Raw genomic sequence first — 16,283 nt, forward strand, 5'->3', positions numbered from 1 at the left:
ATCAACTTGCCATATTACACTTTAATATGATCCCTGTTCTATGAAATGTTCATAATCAATTTGCCATATTATACTCTTTCACATGATCCCTGTTCTGTGAAATGTTCATGATCAACTTGCCATATTACACTTTGATATGATCCCTGTTCTATGTCATGTTCATAATCAACACTGCAGATGTCGTAGCAATATGACTGAAAAATTGTTAAAGCTACATTAAAAATCCAAGTCACACACACAGTTTACAATTTGAGTTATCTGCCATCAATTGTTACAATATGACAACGAAGATCTTTTAAGAGCAGATAACTCCAGTTTTACCAGTGCATTGGTAAAAGAATATCTCAGACATTTTGTCCAGAAACAAAACCTTTATGTTTCAGCTGAAGATGTCAATAAAACAAACAATGCTTTGTTTATTAATTGATGAATTATGTTCGTGATGTCAGCAAAAGTTGCATCAGTTTGGAAACCTCACTGTAACTGAATATTTAGAACTGTCTCTCTAGTTTCATTTCTACAAACTTTGACCAAAGTGCCTTCTATCAGCAACAGCAAGCAGTGATACATTGTACCAGACTGAAATATGGCAGAGATTTCCTGGAGCCTTTGTGAGAATCTGGTTGAACAAGACTTGTTCTTATATGCAGGGTTTATTTTAGGCTGCTCTATTATGTGATTCTGTCTAAATTTTAAAACATCATGCATAAAATTAATGCATGAAAATTGGGCATTATATTTTCAAGCGCTACTCTTTTCCATCATCAGTCTATGGCTTTGAGCAAACTTTGTTGATATCGGATCTAGTTCTGTGCTGTTCTTACACGTGGCTGTACACAAAACCCAGTTACACTGTGCAGTGGATGTTCCAGTGCTCCATGGTAAAATATGTTTCGTTTTCTCAGATATTAGAAAAATAGCATATTACTTTATTCTAATATACCATATATACTCGCTTATAAGTAGTTTAACAACAAACTGCACAGACCTAGATCTGCCATTGCATACTGTTCTTGTAGATCTGGGTCTGTGCAGTTTGTTAGAAGTAACAAGAACAAACAAAATAAACCCTGATCTGCCAGCACATTATGCAGCAGAAGATCGGGATCTTTGTTGCTTGCAGTTTGACTTGACTTATCAGCGATTTCATATGGTATTTAAACTGAGTTTTATCTTTCTCTTTACACCGCTTCATGGAGTTTTGTTTCTGTTGTTAGCAGTTACCGGCTTCCAAACTTTACACCAAAATCATGCAGTTGACACTGAACTGTCCTTATGGATCATTTTTTCAAGAATATTATTTATAATTATCTTTTATCACTCTCAAAAACTCGGTTGTCTATTTTGCTTCACTACTCTCAGTTGATGATCTCCTCTCTAAGCAACAGCAATCAATTTAGATTTGAACAGACCCATGTATGGCAGAGACTTCATGGAGCCATGCAAGAGTCTGGTTAAACAAGACTTCTTGAACATATGCAGGTCTATTCTAGGATGTGCTATTGTTGGATTCAGTCTGATTTCTAACAACAACATGCAGAAAAATCAACTGAATTGAGAAATAATAAATGCTTGAGCCTTACTTTACTCATTTGTTTATCTACACCTTTAAGCAAACGTTGTTTGATATTAGATCCAGATCCCTACTGTTATCATGTATTGACTCATTTACACACAGTACAGTGGTTGTGCCTGTGCTTATGGTAAAGTATGTTTCATTTTCTTTAAAAAAATTTGAAAAGTAGTATACAATGGACAATATTGATTCTTATTCAAAATCAAAGTTTGCTCAGTCATTATAAGTTATGAAACTGATAGTTACAACTGAGAAGGTTGCTTCCTTGCTCTGGATAGTTCATGATCATTAACATACTGGATAATTAATGATCATTAGTAATTTACCATACTGGATAATTCATGATCATTAGTAATTTACCATACTGGATAATTCATGATCATTAGTAATTTACCATACTGGATACTTCATCATCATTAGTAATTTACCATACTGGATACTTCATCATCATTAGTAATTTACCATACTGGATACTTCATCATCATTAGTAATTTACCATACTGGATACTTCATCATCTTAGTAATTTACCATACTGGATAGTTCATGATCATTAGTAATTTACCATACTGGATACTTCATGATCATTAGTAATTTACCATACTGGATACTTCATGATCATTAGTAGTTTACCATACTGGATAGTTCATGATCATTAGTAATTTACCATACTGGATAATTCATGATTATTTGTAATTTACCATGCTGGATAGTTCATGATCATTAGTAATTTACCATACTGGATAATTCATGATCATTAGTAATTTACCATACTGGATAATTCATGATCATTTGTAACATGTATATGCTAAGAGTTCAAATTTTTTGGCAATATCACACTGCCTTCATCGGTGTGATGTCAACAGAAATATAAGATATTTATGTTCTGAGCAAGGGAAGTTACTAATGATCATGATGATTACAATATTGGAAGATTGGATGCAAAGAACCTTTCATTCTTTTCACCCAGGTAAAAGTGGTGAAAAATGGAATAAAATGATCCACTCATCATCTCAAGGTATCAGAACTCTACAAAGTTAACATTTTGTAACAAAATTATTTTTTTATTACACAAATACTACATGATGCTATAAATCTAATATATAATATTACATGAAACATATTGATGTGTGTTGAATAATTGCAGAGTAAACAGCATTGTTACATCACTAGAGAACATTCATAACTATTGTGTACTCCTCTGCGATAACTCATTTTCAAAATCAAACTTCATTGTAAAGAAACAATTCAGCAATTACATTTTTGAAGAGTAAAGGTAGTTTTCTTTCTGATTTGTATGAGTTCAAGGTTTTCTTTCTAATTAAATTTGGATAAAATTGTGAAATTCCAGAAACGTTTGTATACCACAAGCACCAATTCACCCACTCTGCATCTCTTCATACACACACCCTGCATACTAACGTGCTGAAAATGTCAGCATGAAAGTTATGCTAACTCGGCAGGAAGCTTACAGTATCGCTAATGTGAAATTGCCTTTACAGCAGAAGATACAAATTAATGGTGGAGCTTCAGTTGCAAGCCGTGTGGTTTATTTTAATCTTTCATTCCCATTTACTTGTATTCTGTCAATTCATGTCATCTTACATTCGATGAATCAAACCATATGAGTAACATTATAGCAATGATGTAAAACCCGTCTTTAATAAATATACTTGTCAATGCTTATTTCTAATCTACCATTTTGAATTAAGAACTTGGAAATATGTTTGGCAATGAAATAAAAGAATATCTAATAATCAAGTTGTAAAGGCACAATTTGTACTGTTCAGTTATTTCTCCACTGAATATGTTCCACAATTACATTAACTTAAAGGAATAACAATCCTACTACCTCCCAGATCCTGCCCTTTCAAAGATGAAAATTAGGCTTTTCTTTTCTGTCTATTAGATATGGACAAAGGGCAATAACTCATTACCTTTCCTTGCTAGTTTTAAGCTTTCACTGTTAACTGACATTGTTCATATTGCCACTCAAAATCTGTTTGAAATTTGTGCGACATATCTTTAAATCCATTGAAGATTTTGTTATTTTCGAATATATAAAGGATTATTTAACAGATGGTATGCATTATTTTTTTAATTTTGACTATTAATATGTAAATTTTTCTACTTACATGTACTTCGTGTTGAAGGTCATGTTTGGGCACACTATTTATATATCACCCCTGGTATAGTGGGTAGTGTTATTAATGCAGTTAACTATTTATTTCTTCTTCCTTTTCTTACTAGTCATTTCAGAATTAACAATAACGATGAAGTATGCAGTATGAAGTAATTCAAAGCCAGCAAGATTTTGCATGCCTGTGTCTTGCCTGCAAAGTGTTCATCATCGGCTACTTGCAGTTTGTGTGTCAGTTGTTTGGAGAATACATGATTGACATTTCTAAGGAAAACTGCAAGAAACAGGGGAAAATCAAAGAACCAAGAGTACTGATGATGTCAGCATTCACCTTATACAAAGTCTTTGGGCAGCCAGGTGGGTTATATCTTGGGGCACCTCCCCCATTGCAGATGTAACAAAATTTGTGTATTGCTACCATTACATCTGGGGGAATGGAAGAGTCTGCAACTTCTCCCCCATCTACGCCATATCTGGTTACAGGTGTGTTCTTTGGTACAGCAAGCAATGACAGAGTTGATTAGTTCTGGCCAATTTTCCCTAGCCTTCTGTCTTCTTCTATTTAGTTGAGAAATGTTGACACTTTGGAGGAGTTTCCACCCGATTCAGGCAGGCCAGGCATAAGTCACTCTGCATCTCTGAGGATGGTCTTCAAGCCAGTAAGCCCAGGCACATGGGGTTCAATCATGACTTGAATGAACTTTCCCATCTAGCCATGCCTCAGTTTTGATGCCATATCGGCTGTCAACCATACTGTCCAGCCATCCAGCTATCAGTACATACCATTCAGTGACTGTATGGCTTCTGTTATGTATCATTGCATGCCTCATTAAGCTGAGCCATGGAACGTTAATTGATAGATCTATACCCTTTCTCTGGCAGTACAGCCATCTATCTACACTGCCTAAACTGACACCTATACTGGCTGATTTTGATTTTGACAAGCTGTCTGTGCCAATTCGATGACAACGTCCTGCTGATATAGCTAGCCATTTACTCATTGGATCAATTTCTTTCTCACAGGTGAGTGGACAATCCAAATTGCCTCAGAGAGGCTTTGGTTCTTGTTATTGCCAACATTCTCCCATTTCATCCTCTCCAATCCTGACAGAAGTATCACCAGACTCTGTAAAGGATGCAGTTTTACAGCAAAAGATCAGGGCACTAATCAAGAAGTAGGTGATTGAGATGGTTTGGAATCCACAAGCTCTGAAGTTTGACTCCAAGCTTTTTCTGGTCAGGACAGCCAATTGCAAGTTCAGACCATTCAATCACTTCATCTAAATCAATTAATCCTGCCACAAAAATGCAAGATGGAGATGGCAAAATTAGTCCGCCTCTCCATCCATCCGAATGAATTTGACTTATTCTCAACCATCTATCCTCCCAGAAATTCCTCCAGTTTTCATACAAAGGAAATTGTGACCAATTTTGCACTCTCTCCTCTGGCTTGATCATAGGTCCATGGGCCTTTACGAAACTACTTCACTGTACTGTGCCATCTCCCTATTCTGCATCACTTCATCTGCTTTCCACTGGGGCATATTTGGAAGACGTATTCTAGAAACATGTGATCAGTTCCATTCTAGTCAAAGGAAAGAACAATCTCATATCCCTTTTACATCATCTATGTTTTGTGATCAATTGTGGAGTCAGATCTTCATCCATCCCATCAGTTTGTCAGTTTGGAGATGGAATTTCTCACCAACCTCATTCTGGTTCATCTTCCTCACAGAATCCATTTCCAACACAAAATGCATCACAACCAGGGAGTTTTTGCAGCTTCTTGGATTACTGTATGCAGTAGCAGATCATATACCGTTGTATCGCTTATAAATGCACCCTTTGCAAATGACCTTGCTATGTAAGGGGTACACTTTTTCCATGCTGCTCGATTTGACTTTTTTCTTTCAAAACTTGTTACACTGTATTGTTGTAAGCTGTTTGAAGTGCTCATTTCCATGCTCAGCATTGGGCCATAACTCTTAAACATTGATGAAGTTATAGCTTTTCAATGATCTACAGACATAATACTAATTCACTTTTAACAGGTAAAACAGATAATATTCTTATGGCACATGTGCAAAATCACATGTGAGAATGGTAGTATTTTAGCAATATGAGTCTGTAGACCAAATTGTGTTTTAATGTTAACATAGTTATATTAAATGTGGATGGCTTCGTTGTTGATCATGGGGCATTTAATTTTAAGGAGGGGGCTTTAAGTAGCAAACTTGCTATTTCTTGATGTTCACTGCATTAATGCCGATGAATTTTGTACGTATTTCGTCACTGTGATAACAGGGCCTAAAATAATGTTATATCCAACTTTGGTAAAGAATGAAAAAGATAGCTCATCATCTAATCTTCCTTTCAAATAATTGACATATATAATTATTGATCCTTCTATAGTTCATTTGGGGCTAGTGCTTTATTTAGCTAAATCATGGCATAAATTAATATTACCAAACCAAAACAGTGTAATCTACAGAAAAAAAATTCCCATCCTCCAAAAGCATTGCATTCTTGTTGTATGTACTCTGAAATATGATTTTTGATAGCCGTAATGGTAACACAAAACCTCATACCATTGCATTGCTTACCTTTGCAGGAAGTTTCTCTTCAAATTTGTAATTGAAGGCCCAGAGTTATAAAGAAAATGTGATCTCAGTCTGATTCCTTAGTCATGGCCAACATATAGAATAACTTCCTCATTTTCCATGGATTTTGTGCGACTATCTCGTGTAGCAAAGTCGCTCATCGAAACACCGCTAGACCTCTCTCGGCAAAAAGGAGACGGATCTCCTACAAAATTTTTAAGAAGGGATCAGTGATCCTGTTTGAGTCCCCAGCTCCTTCCCACCCATCAGGTCAGGTGCTGGAGGAGGACGTCTAAATGTATGATAAGGCTGTAACTTCTTTAACACCTCCAGGCTTCTACCCAGAGCCTTCTGGGGCTGAGGACACAATGATTCTGTCAAATATGGCGATTCTTTCCACGTCCTACTGTAGTTCAGATCTTCTGCTGCTCCCGCACTCAGATATGGTTCGGGAGCTTGCACTAAGTTTTACTGGAGCCAAGAGTGCACCAGCCACATAAGATACAGTTTGCACCCCTACCCCCATCTACGCTCTGGTTACTGGTCTCTGCCTCCAACTATCAGGGTAATTCCCCTTGCTGGGCCCTCTAAGGCTCCCCATCTTCCCTTTCATTCTGGTTCTTCCCATGTGTGAATGTTGCCTGGAACCTGGGTTCGTCTTCTACGAAAAACCATGGAGCTTAAGGCTTGAACCCCAGTGACGATCGCCTCTCATCCCTATTTCTTTCGGTTGCCTATTTCAGTCTCATACAAAAGGAATCTTTGTCTCCAGTGGTACATCAGCTCTTGCTGGATGCTTTGGCGAAAGCATTGGTCTTGCCGAACCACAGCAAAAACCTTTTGAGAGCTGCACCGCTTGAGGTAGAGTCATTCTTTGGATGTCCCATTCCCATTGTAGCGTCACAGAATTTGAGCGACCAGCAATTCAGGCCTCTCGAACCCGACCAGGAAGCTCACATACCCTGATCAACCATGGCGAACTCCTCATAAAACCGTTAAATAGGTTCAGCCTCAACAGACAAACAAGCAGCCCTAGTTCAAATCTCGCTCACACCCGTAGTCGGCTAAGCGAGGAGGTTGAAGAGGCCAATTGACAAAACACAGTCAACCATAGAAACATTGCACCTTTTTCAGTGTCTTTCTCTTCTCAGTGTTCCAGTAGGTACTGGACCAGCCTTCTTTTCTGAGGTTTGTTCAGGCATCGTAAACAATACGTTGATATGTTCCACTTTAAAGTAGAGATATCGGCTTCGAATTTGGAAGCATTCTCCTCTATCACAGACCCCAATTCGCTGTGAATGGTTTATCTAGGGGCAGATGTTCAAAACCGAATGCATAAAGCAACACTCAAGAGAGTGGATAAAGACCAAACTCCGAGTTTATATTCCCAGATATTTTGGTGCTAAATAAAGGTAAAACATTTATATTCATCATATTTATCTTTTGGAGAAAATGCTCCAAGATGGAGACTACCACCTTGGTCAGTAATGCCATAAGACCCTACGACTGGGCGGTATACATAGATCTTCAGGATGCGTACTTTCTCATCCTATTTTCCCGCCTTACATGAAATATCTCAGGCTTTGTCTCTGTCCAGAGGTATTTCAATTTGGGATTTTCCATCTGGCCTTTTCTTTGCTCCCAGAACATTTGCCAAGGTGATTGGGGTAATTGAGGCTCACTTGAAGTCTCTAGGGATCCGCACCATCCAGTATATCAACGATTGGTTGATGCACATCGTTATCAGAAATACTCTCCTAAAGTGCACATCAACCTGCTGGTCGACAATAACTCGCCTGGGTCTAACCCCCAACATGGGATCCTATTTTTCGTCACAACCTGAATTGGTGGCTACATCAAAACTCGTGAGTCAGGGAGGTACACATGCTCCTTCTCTTTACATGACAGTGTGGAACCTCCTCAGTTAGACAGTCTCTGATGCGCTCGCCAAATTTCAGGCAAAAGGAACATGGAGAAATCCGATCTAATCACTTTTCAGGACTTAGTGTGTGCGAGGATAAAACTTCCTCAAAGGTCAAGGGAGTGTTTGCGTCCCATCAGACATTACAGGTCAGATTCTATCCTCTTAGTGAATCTCATGGCCAAGATTTCGTTGTCGGCTCGCTTTTACCTCTCTCTCTCTCTCTCTCTCTCCTGGAAACTCTGAACATGGCATCGAATCAAGTTCCCCTAGGGAGCCTTCACTTGCTCCTTGCTTCTAACAAACTGGAAAGCAAACAAGGACAAGCTATCGGCTGAGATTCAGATGGGATCCTATTTTCGTCACAACCTGAATTGATGGCTACATCAGAACGCATGAGTCAGGGAGGTACACATGCTTCTTCTCTTTGCATGGCAGTGTGGAACCTCCTCAGATGGGCAGTCTCTGAGGAACTCGCCAAATTTCAGGCAGAAGGAATATCCTTGCGGACAAACTGTCCAGGCGGGCCCACGTGGTCCTCATGAAATAGTCTTTGCACCAGTTGGTACCAGAGAAGCTTTTACAACTGTGCTGGAGACCATTAATGTATTTGCTCGCCGCTAGACTGAACAGCAAGCTCTTTTTACGTCTCTCCAAAGCGAAATCGGAGAGCCTGAGCGGTGGATCATTTAATTTCAAGTGGTATTGTATATACACTTACGACTTCAATCCTTTTAAAGTATTTCGGCCGGTTCTTAAATAAGTCAAGTCCTCAAAGTATCAGTTCATCTTGATAGTTCCCCGCCCCCCTCCCGCCAACTCCCCCGTGATTCCCAGCTGTCGTGTTCAGCAACCTTCTTGCCTTCTCGAACTGGTGGTAGACGAACCAGGAAATTACAACAGACGACCTGCGGCTGAAACACGGATCCTACTCAACAACTCGCTCAATTTCAACATTCGTGCTTGGCTTATCTCAAACAATCGATCCCTCAAGACCGGATTTTGAGCAAGATTGCCAACTGCAATAGCCCACGCTAGAAGTCAACACACTTCCAAATTTTAATACGCAAAGTGGAGAATCTTCTATTATTGGTACAATATTAAACGCGCTGATACGAACTGTCCCAATTTAAAGGATTTAAGTGCAGTTTATGCAGACTTTCTTCTCTTCCTTTTCAAGAAAAGACAACGTGGTATTTCTACTATTAAAGGCTATAGCCCTCCCCCATCCAATAATACTGTCAAGTTCTCTTAGGACTTCACCATTGGGTTGGACCTTTATCTCCCTGACCTCATCTGGTATTTTGAGTATCGGAAACCTTATTTCGCCCATTAACGCTTCTGTAGAACATTTCGCATGTTCTTTAAGCGGCATCAAAACACCTTTACGAATTTTTGAGTGAAGCTTCCTTCGATAACATTCACCTTCAGAGAGTCTTCCCTTCCGTAGCGTCAGCGTGGAGGGGTGAGTTTTATGCTTTTTCAGTAGAAAAGGATTGTTTCCGCTATAATGGCAACTATGATTTGGTTTCTCTTCTTTCCCAGTATAGGTTGCTGGCCATGTATCAACTATCTTTAGTCTCAGTCGCTATCAAAAGACATTATAAGTTCCTCGCCCAGAGTGACTTTTTTCTCGTGAGAATTAAAGCCCACGACGTTATGAATATTGTTGCATCTTGCGGCTAATTGAATTACTCCTCTTTAGATGACTTTATGAGTGCAACCTTCTGACAGTCTTACACTACAGTTTAATCATTTTACCTTCGATCTTTTGCTGACTAGAACCAAGGCAGTTACTCGTCTGATCCAACAGTTACAGTACAACATGTGGCCAAGCCATCTACCAACGTTCAGTAGTGAAATCTCCTTCCTTTCTGATGTCGTGCAGCTTGGATCCAGGTCAAAAAAGGAAAATATTCCGTATGTTGCGTATGACTAAGGAAATCAGACTTGTATCATCTTTTCAACTCTGGGCCTCCAACTGCTAATTGGAGAAGGTAATATTCAGCTTGGACTTAGACTTTGCGTCCCAGAAAAAGTAAGCAATGCCACAGTATCATATAATTAAAATCATTTTATGTTCCCAGCAGACAATAGTTTTACCCTCCATCCACAACAAAACTCATTTTAAAAATTCTTTATATCTGCAAATTTTACGTATGTCATAGGTTGAAGTTTACGCATTTTAAACGGGTAACGAAAACATTCTGTAGCAAATTCACAATTTATGCTAATCGTTGAAACATTTTGAAATCCAGTGGGATTAGTCCAGGATCAGTTATTTGTCGTGTACTTGGCTTTCGTGTGATTTATTTATATAGAAAAGCTGGCAATATTTGTATTTTCACGATAATGTAATTTATTTTGCTTAAAAAAGGCATGTTGCAGTTTTTCTCAAGGACGTACGCTGTAGTACACTGATCATAATACTAAAGAAATACTCATATAAGTCATCATAAGAAGTGTCAAAATAATTGAATAAATTTAGACCTTGCAAGTACATCAAAACTTCGTGATGATAGAGTAAACAAGTCAAAGATTAAAATCATTGTCCCAACGAAATGTAGCTTTTTTCCTGGTCCACGTGCACTGATAACTTTTGCAAATCCTAGTGGATCTCATAGCAAACGCGCACGTGATTACTTCATTAGTAGTATCAATGACTTCATAATATTTAATATTTACCTGAAAAAGCTTTATAATATTTACATAACGCTGAAAAAGCTAACACTGTATCTTCGGAACTGATTGAGAACAGCTTCCAAAATGTTGGTTTGTCCTGACGTAAAGTCCTATCCGTTATTTCAAGCCAAGGAATACTTCAAAACCTGGACGAGCTGCCATTTTTCAAAATACTAACGCATCAAATATAAGCGAAAGTGGATTTTAACACCTAGGTTTTTTTAAAGACCCAGTGACACATGTTTTTTACACAATTGTAAATAGCATTTTTCTCTTAAATGAATGTCAATATCCGTAACCTGGACGAGCTGACATCTTTCAAAATACTAACGCATCAAATATACGCGAAAATGGATTTTAACACCTAGGTTTTTTTAAAGACCCAGTGACACATGTTTTATACACAATTGTAAATATCATTTTTCTCTTAAATGAATGTCAATATCCGTTGCATGGTTCCTATTTTATATATTTCAGCGTCCACCATGCCACCCACCCAATCTTTTTTCCTTTTTGGTGGACTCGTGCACACTAGTGACTAGACAGTTTATTTTTTTTTTATTTCTCTTTTTCTTTTGTCACGTACACGGCGGTAACGTTCTATCCGATAGCATTTAGTGACGTGATAATGTCATCCCCCTTACACGTGCTCCGAGAACGCACACCATCTGTCTGCTACCATAAACCCGTGTATCATTAATCGGAAATTTTTTGTATTATCAGCATGCATTAGAGTATGAGCTGACGAAGTTGTGTGTGTGTGTGTGTGTGTGTGTGTGTGTGTGTGTGTGTGATTTGGATTTTTAACGTAGCTTTAACAATTTTTCAGACATATCGCTACGATGTCTGCAGTGTGACAGTTTATAGTGGTCTAGCACTGGGACATCTTGCCGCAGACATGTAGCGTGATGTCCCCACCCAGTCACATTATCCTGACACCACCCACCCAGTCACATTATCCTGACACCACCCACCCAGTCACATTATCCTGACACCACCCACCCAGTCACATTATCCTGAAACCAGGCCGACCTGTCCTAACACTAGCATCTTAATGCTGAGCGCCAAGCGAGGCAGCTGTTAGTACCATTTTTGTAAGTCTTTGGTATGACTCGGCTGGGGATCAAACCCACCACCTCCCGCATCCGAGGCGGACGCTCTAACCACTAGGCCACGGAATGGCTCCGAAATTGTAGTCAATCACAAAAACAGTTTGCAGTGTAAATGCTTCTACGTTTTTGTCTTCACCATATTTGTCATTTAAGATACAAATATGTTTTGTTGTTTTGTGTTTTTTTTTGTTGTTTTTTTAAATATATATATCATATATATATATTTTTTTACAGATTTAATTAAGATATTATCCACATTGCTTAGTGTATTATCTTCAAATATTCTATCTTTAGCGCGGACAAATTCTTGTACAGTAGATGAATTATTAGGAAAATCAGGTGTCGCTTAAATCTCCCAAAATCCACGTATTTGTTGTTTCCTTTTCAACCATGTTTATTTCGTCGGCAGCGGGTTTCAGACGGTGGTATCTTACCGTACTAAAATACTGGTCTTCGTTTCTTTGAAAGAAATGCTTGTTCATTTTGAGCCAAAATGTTTAGTCTGATTTTGTTTCAATTACAGCCACGTGAGAAGACGTCTTTGTTATACGCAGCTGAAAAATGACTAGCATATGAATAGGTTTCAAGATTTCACGACTGGGTACCCACTACAGGCACGTCAAACATTTACACTGAGCTTGTCATGCTCCGGTGGCCTAGTGGTTAGAGCGTCCGCCTCGGATGCGGGAGGTCACTGGTTCGAACCCCGGCTGAGTCATACCAAAGACATAAAAATGGTACATGCAGATGCCTCACTTGGCGCTCAGCATTAAGAGGTTATTGTTAGGACTGGTCGGTCTGGTGTCAGGATAATGTGACTGGGTGGGACATGATGCTGTGCGCCTGCAGTATGATGCCGCAGTGTTAGACATCACTATAAACTGCCACACTGCAGACATCGTATTGATATGACTTATATGACTGAATATAAACTGCCAGCCTGTATGATGTCCCACCCAGTCACATTATCCTGACACCAGGCCGACCAGTCCTAATACTAACCTCTTAATGCTGAGCGCCAAGCGAGGCAGCTGTTAATACCATTTTTGTAAGTCTTTGGTATGACTCGGTCGGGGATCGAATCCACAACCTACCGCTTCTGAGACGGACGCTCTAACCACTAGGCCAACAGAGCAGTAACATGATGAGGTAAACTAATTCGGAAATCTTACGGACATTACTGATAGGTGCCGAAATTGAACATCCCGAATGGGGAGTATTTATTACGTTCATCATCATACATCTTGTCCGCCATGCTAAGGTTGCTTTGGAAGAAATCGTCCTTGGAACGTTGTTCCAGCGTTTTTATAAATCAGAAATGATCGATGATAGTGCCTTTGAGATAGTGTCTGATTCCAATTTTATTCAACGGGAGTAGACACAATTGGTGACAGAGTACGACTAAAGGATCAAATAAATGGGCGAAATCGGCGGAAGATGATGTTCCGGTGGCCATTATGGAACCCTATTTAGATATTTATATTTCATTATATATTAATCGGTACAGAGTCTACTTCATTCACATTTTTCTCGTGCGTTCTTCATCATGTAAAAAGACAGACATATGAAAAAATTAATTAAAAAAATCATACTCCACCTAATTATTTAAACAGGAGCGATTGGATAAAATTGATTTCTCAGCACATCAGTTAGGCTGTATATGACTGCCAGTTATAATGGCGGAGGAAGACCCAAGGTGCGATTTTGTAGTCAGAGAAGCACACGGGTCAAACCACCTACCTTCCACGTGCTACTGGCAAGCTTTTCACATAGATTGTGACGACGCGAGTAGACCTCGAATTCACAACTTACAGTGGTGAGAGGCGAGTGGTCACCAATCATCGACCCAGACCTCAAAGCCAACGCAAAATTCCTTTATATGCAGGGTTCACACTACTTGCAATTTAAATTGAATACAAAAAGTGGTAAACAAAATAAATTATCTTTTGTCAGTACAGAATGCAGATGAGTATATTATCTATGTTGACGGTGTACTATTGTATCACAAAATTCATTTTGATAAGTATATAACAAAATCTTTAACAGAAAACAGATACATGTTCAACGGAATGACTGCAGTCCCCACCCTACCCCAGTTTACTCATGGTGGCCATGGATTCTGGAAATCGCAGTCTCTTCTTCACGTCACAAATACTTCTGTCTCAAAGGGCTGACCTGGACACACTCGACAAGAATATGGTCGACTGTCATTTGACGCTGGCATGGTTTGCATTCCGGTTGAGGTTCACCATACAGGAGATTAAAGGGAAGAAAAAAAATGCATGATATCAATATATTTTTTCAGAATGCTAAACTTCCATAAGCATAGAAAATCAAAATCTTTTAGGTGTAACTATTAACAAGCATTTATCATGGAACAATTAATTTAAATGCGTGTTATGCAGTATCATCCTCCAGAATAACTGTATTGAAAAGACTTTCTTCGCATGTGCCAGAATCTAAGCTAAAAATGTTATATATATATATATATATATATATATATATATATATATATATATATATATATATATTCTTCCTCCACCAAGTATACTGGTCGCGATGTATTTGCTGAAAAACTGCGTTAAACCCATATGTATCATGTGCTGAAAAAGAAGAAAAAATCAATATATTATTGGAGGACGACATTTCAGTTTGGTTGATCTAGAACCAATGTTTTACAATCGGAAAATAAATTATTATTATTATTATTATTATTATTATTATTATTATTACTACTTGAGTTTAATAACATTAGAAATTGCGATAGATTAATAGTTGGATATTTATAGCGAGATGACATCACTTTGGGGTTGTGTATATCATTGTCCTTAAAAAAAGGTAATTGCACATTTTCGCAGCGTTTAGAAAATGAAGATCCGAGTTATTTTTGCTTTGAGGAACAACTCCCTACCTTCGCCGCTAAGAAAGCGCCCTGCTATCTGGAGGTTTACTATACAATTTTGTACGTTATCCCTACACCAAACAGCTTGACAGTCAAGAATTTGTGTTACGAATCTAACACCATAGTTCAAACACTTGACCGATTTACTTGTGATGACTTGGTATGGTTAATGCAATATATGTCTTGACTGTAATTTAAATTTAGTAAAATTCTTCCTAGAAGTGTGTTAACATGTGCTTTAAAAAAAATACAATTGCTAAATGCTCATTGGAGAACTTAAGTTGTGAAATCTTCGCAGTCAGGGATGCATAGTTTCTGCACGTTGTCCGGCTCTTCAATTTCGGAGGTAAGCAATTCTTTTATGTAGTCCGCAATCATATAATGCCTGAATGGAAGTGATAGGTTTTGACAAACACCTGAACTTATGAAATTAGCTGATGAACAGCAAGAGGTCTAACGCCATTATGATTTAGGAGTTTAAAGTCATAAACATCAGTCAGTTTTCATTTTTGTGCAACTTTTCCATGATACTTGCGGATTCTGACTGACGGGTTGTTTAAGATTCCTTAATTATTGTTACCAGCTGTTTTATGTTACTGTGTTTCTTAATCGCGTCTTCATCTTCATATTTGGCATATTTTCCAAGCAGCCATGACATCAAACAATGAATTCAGCGCAAATCTATGGGCCATGTTAAATTTTTTTTCCTGGTCGTTGCCCATAGGGATCAGTTTCAAACCATGCATTGTCTTACAATTATGAATGTGCCAGACACTAGGTTAGAGTACTCTCTATGGCCTATTTGCCCTGATATATTTTACATTTTCGACTTTGGTCGTGGCTATATATCCGGCAAGTGTATCAGCACTACAATGTAAGGTGATGTTTATAACTGGTTAAAGCATACAATGTACTTCATCCTAAACAATTTGTCGGTTGCAAAACGCAGATTTAATTTTTTTTGTATCCACCTTGTATTACTAATAGGTTTTCGGTATCTTTAATCAGTCTCTAATTGTTTACAGCAGTAGTCAGTAATTGCTGGCGTTTAAAAGAAAATAAAAAATAGAAAGGATAAACTTCAATGATTTAAATAATTGACAATTCAAGCCAGATGCTGTATTTAAAACTTTAGGGTAAAAAAATAAAGATTTTCGTTTACACAAAGAGTATATGAAAGTAATTTTAAATGCTGTATGCAACATCTTGATAAAGAAAATGATCGATTAAAGCGTACATTTCGTAGAATTAACATGCTCTATCCACTATTTGCCCAGTTTCACTCAAAAGGCAGATATATATTCAAACATATTCATGGTACAAAATCTAAAAGAAAGTAGTAACAACTTAAA

The 16,283-nt window shown here is 38.1% G+C and overlaps 1 protein-coding gene across 1 annotated transcript in view; it reads left to right on the forward strand.

Annotated features, from left to right (window-relative positions):
* Positions 1 to 15,083: 15,083 nt before the first annotated feature.
* LOC149776980 (potassium voltage-gated channel protein Shaw-like) overlaps positions 15,084 to 16,283 on the forward strand; it is a 97,667-nt gene continuing 96,467 nt past the window's right edge. Inside the window, exon 1 of the mRNA XM_089941718.1 lies at positions 15,084 to 15,277. Coding sequence (XP_089797844.1) covers positions 15,236 to 15,277 — 42 coding nt within the window. The 5' untranslated portion in view covers positions 15,084 to 15,235. The remainder of the gene's footprint in view (positions 15,278 to 16,283) is intronic.

Source organism: Sinohyriopsis cumingii, chromosome 18 (assembly GCF_028554795.1).
Source record: "Sinohyriopsis cumingii isolate HCF-2022 chromosome 18, ASM2855479v2, whole genome shotgun sequence".
Lineage (NCBI taxonomy): Eukaryota > Metazoa > Mollusca > Bivalvia > Unionida > Unionidae > Sinohyriopsis > Sinohyriopsis cumingii.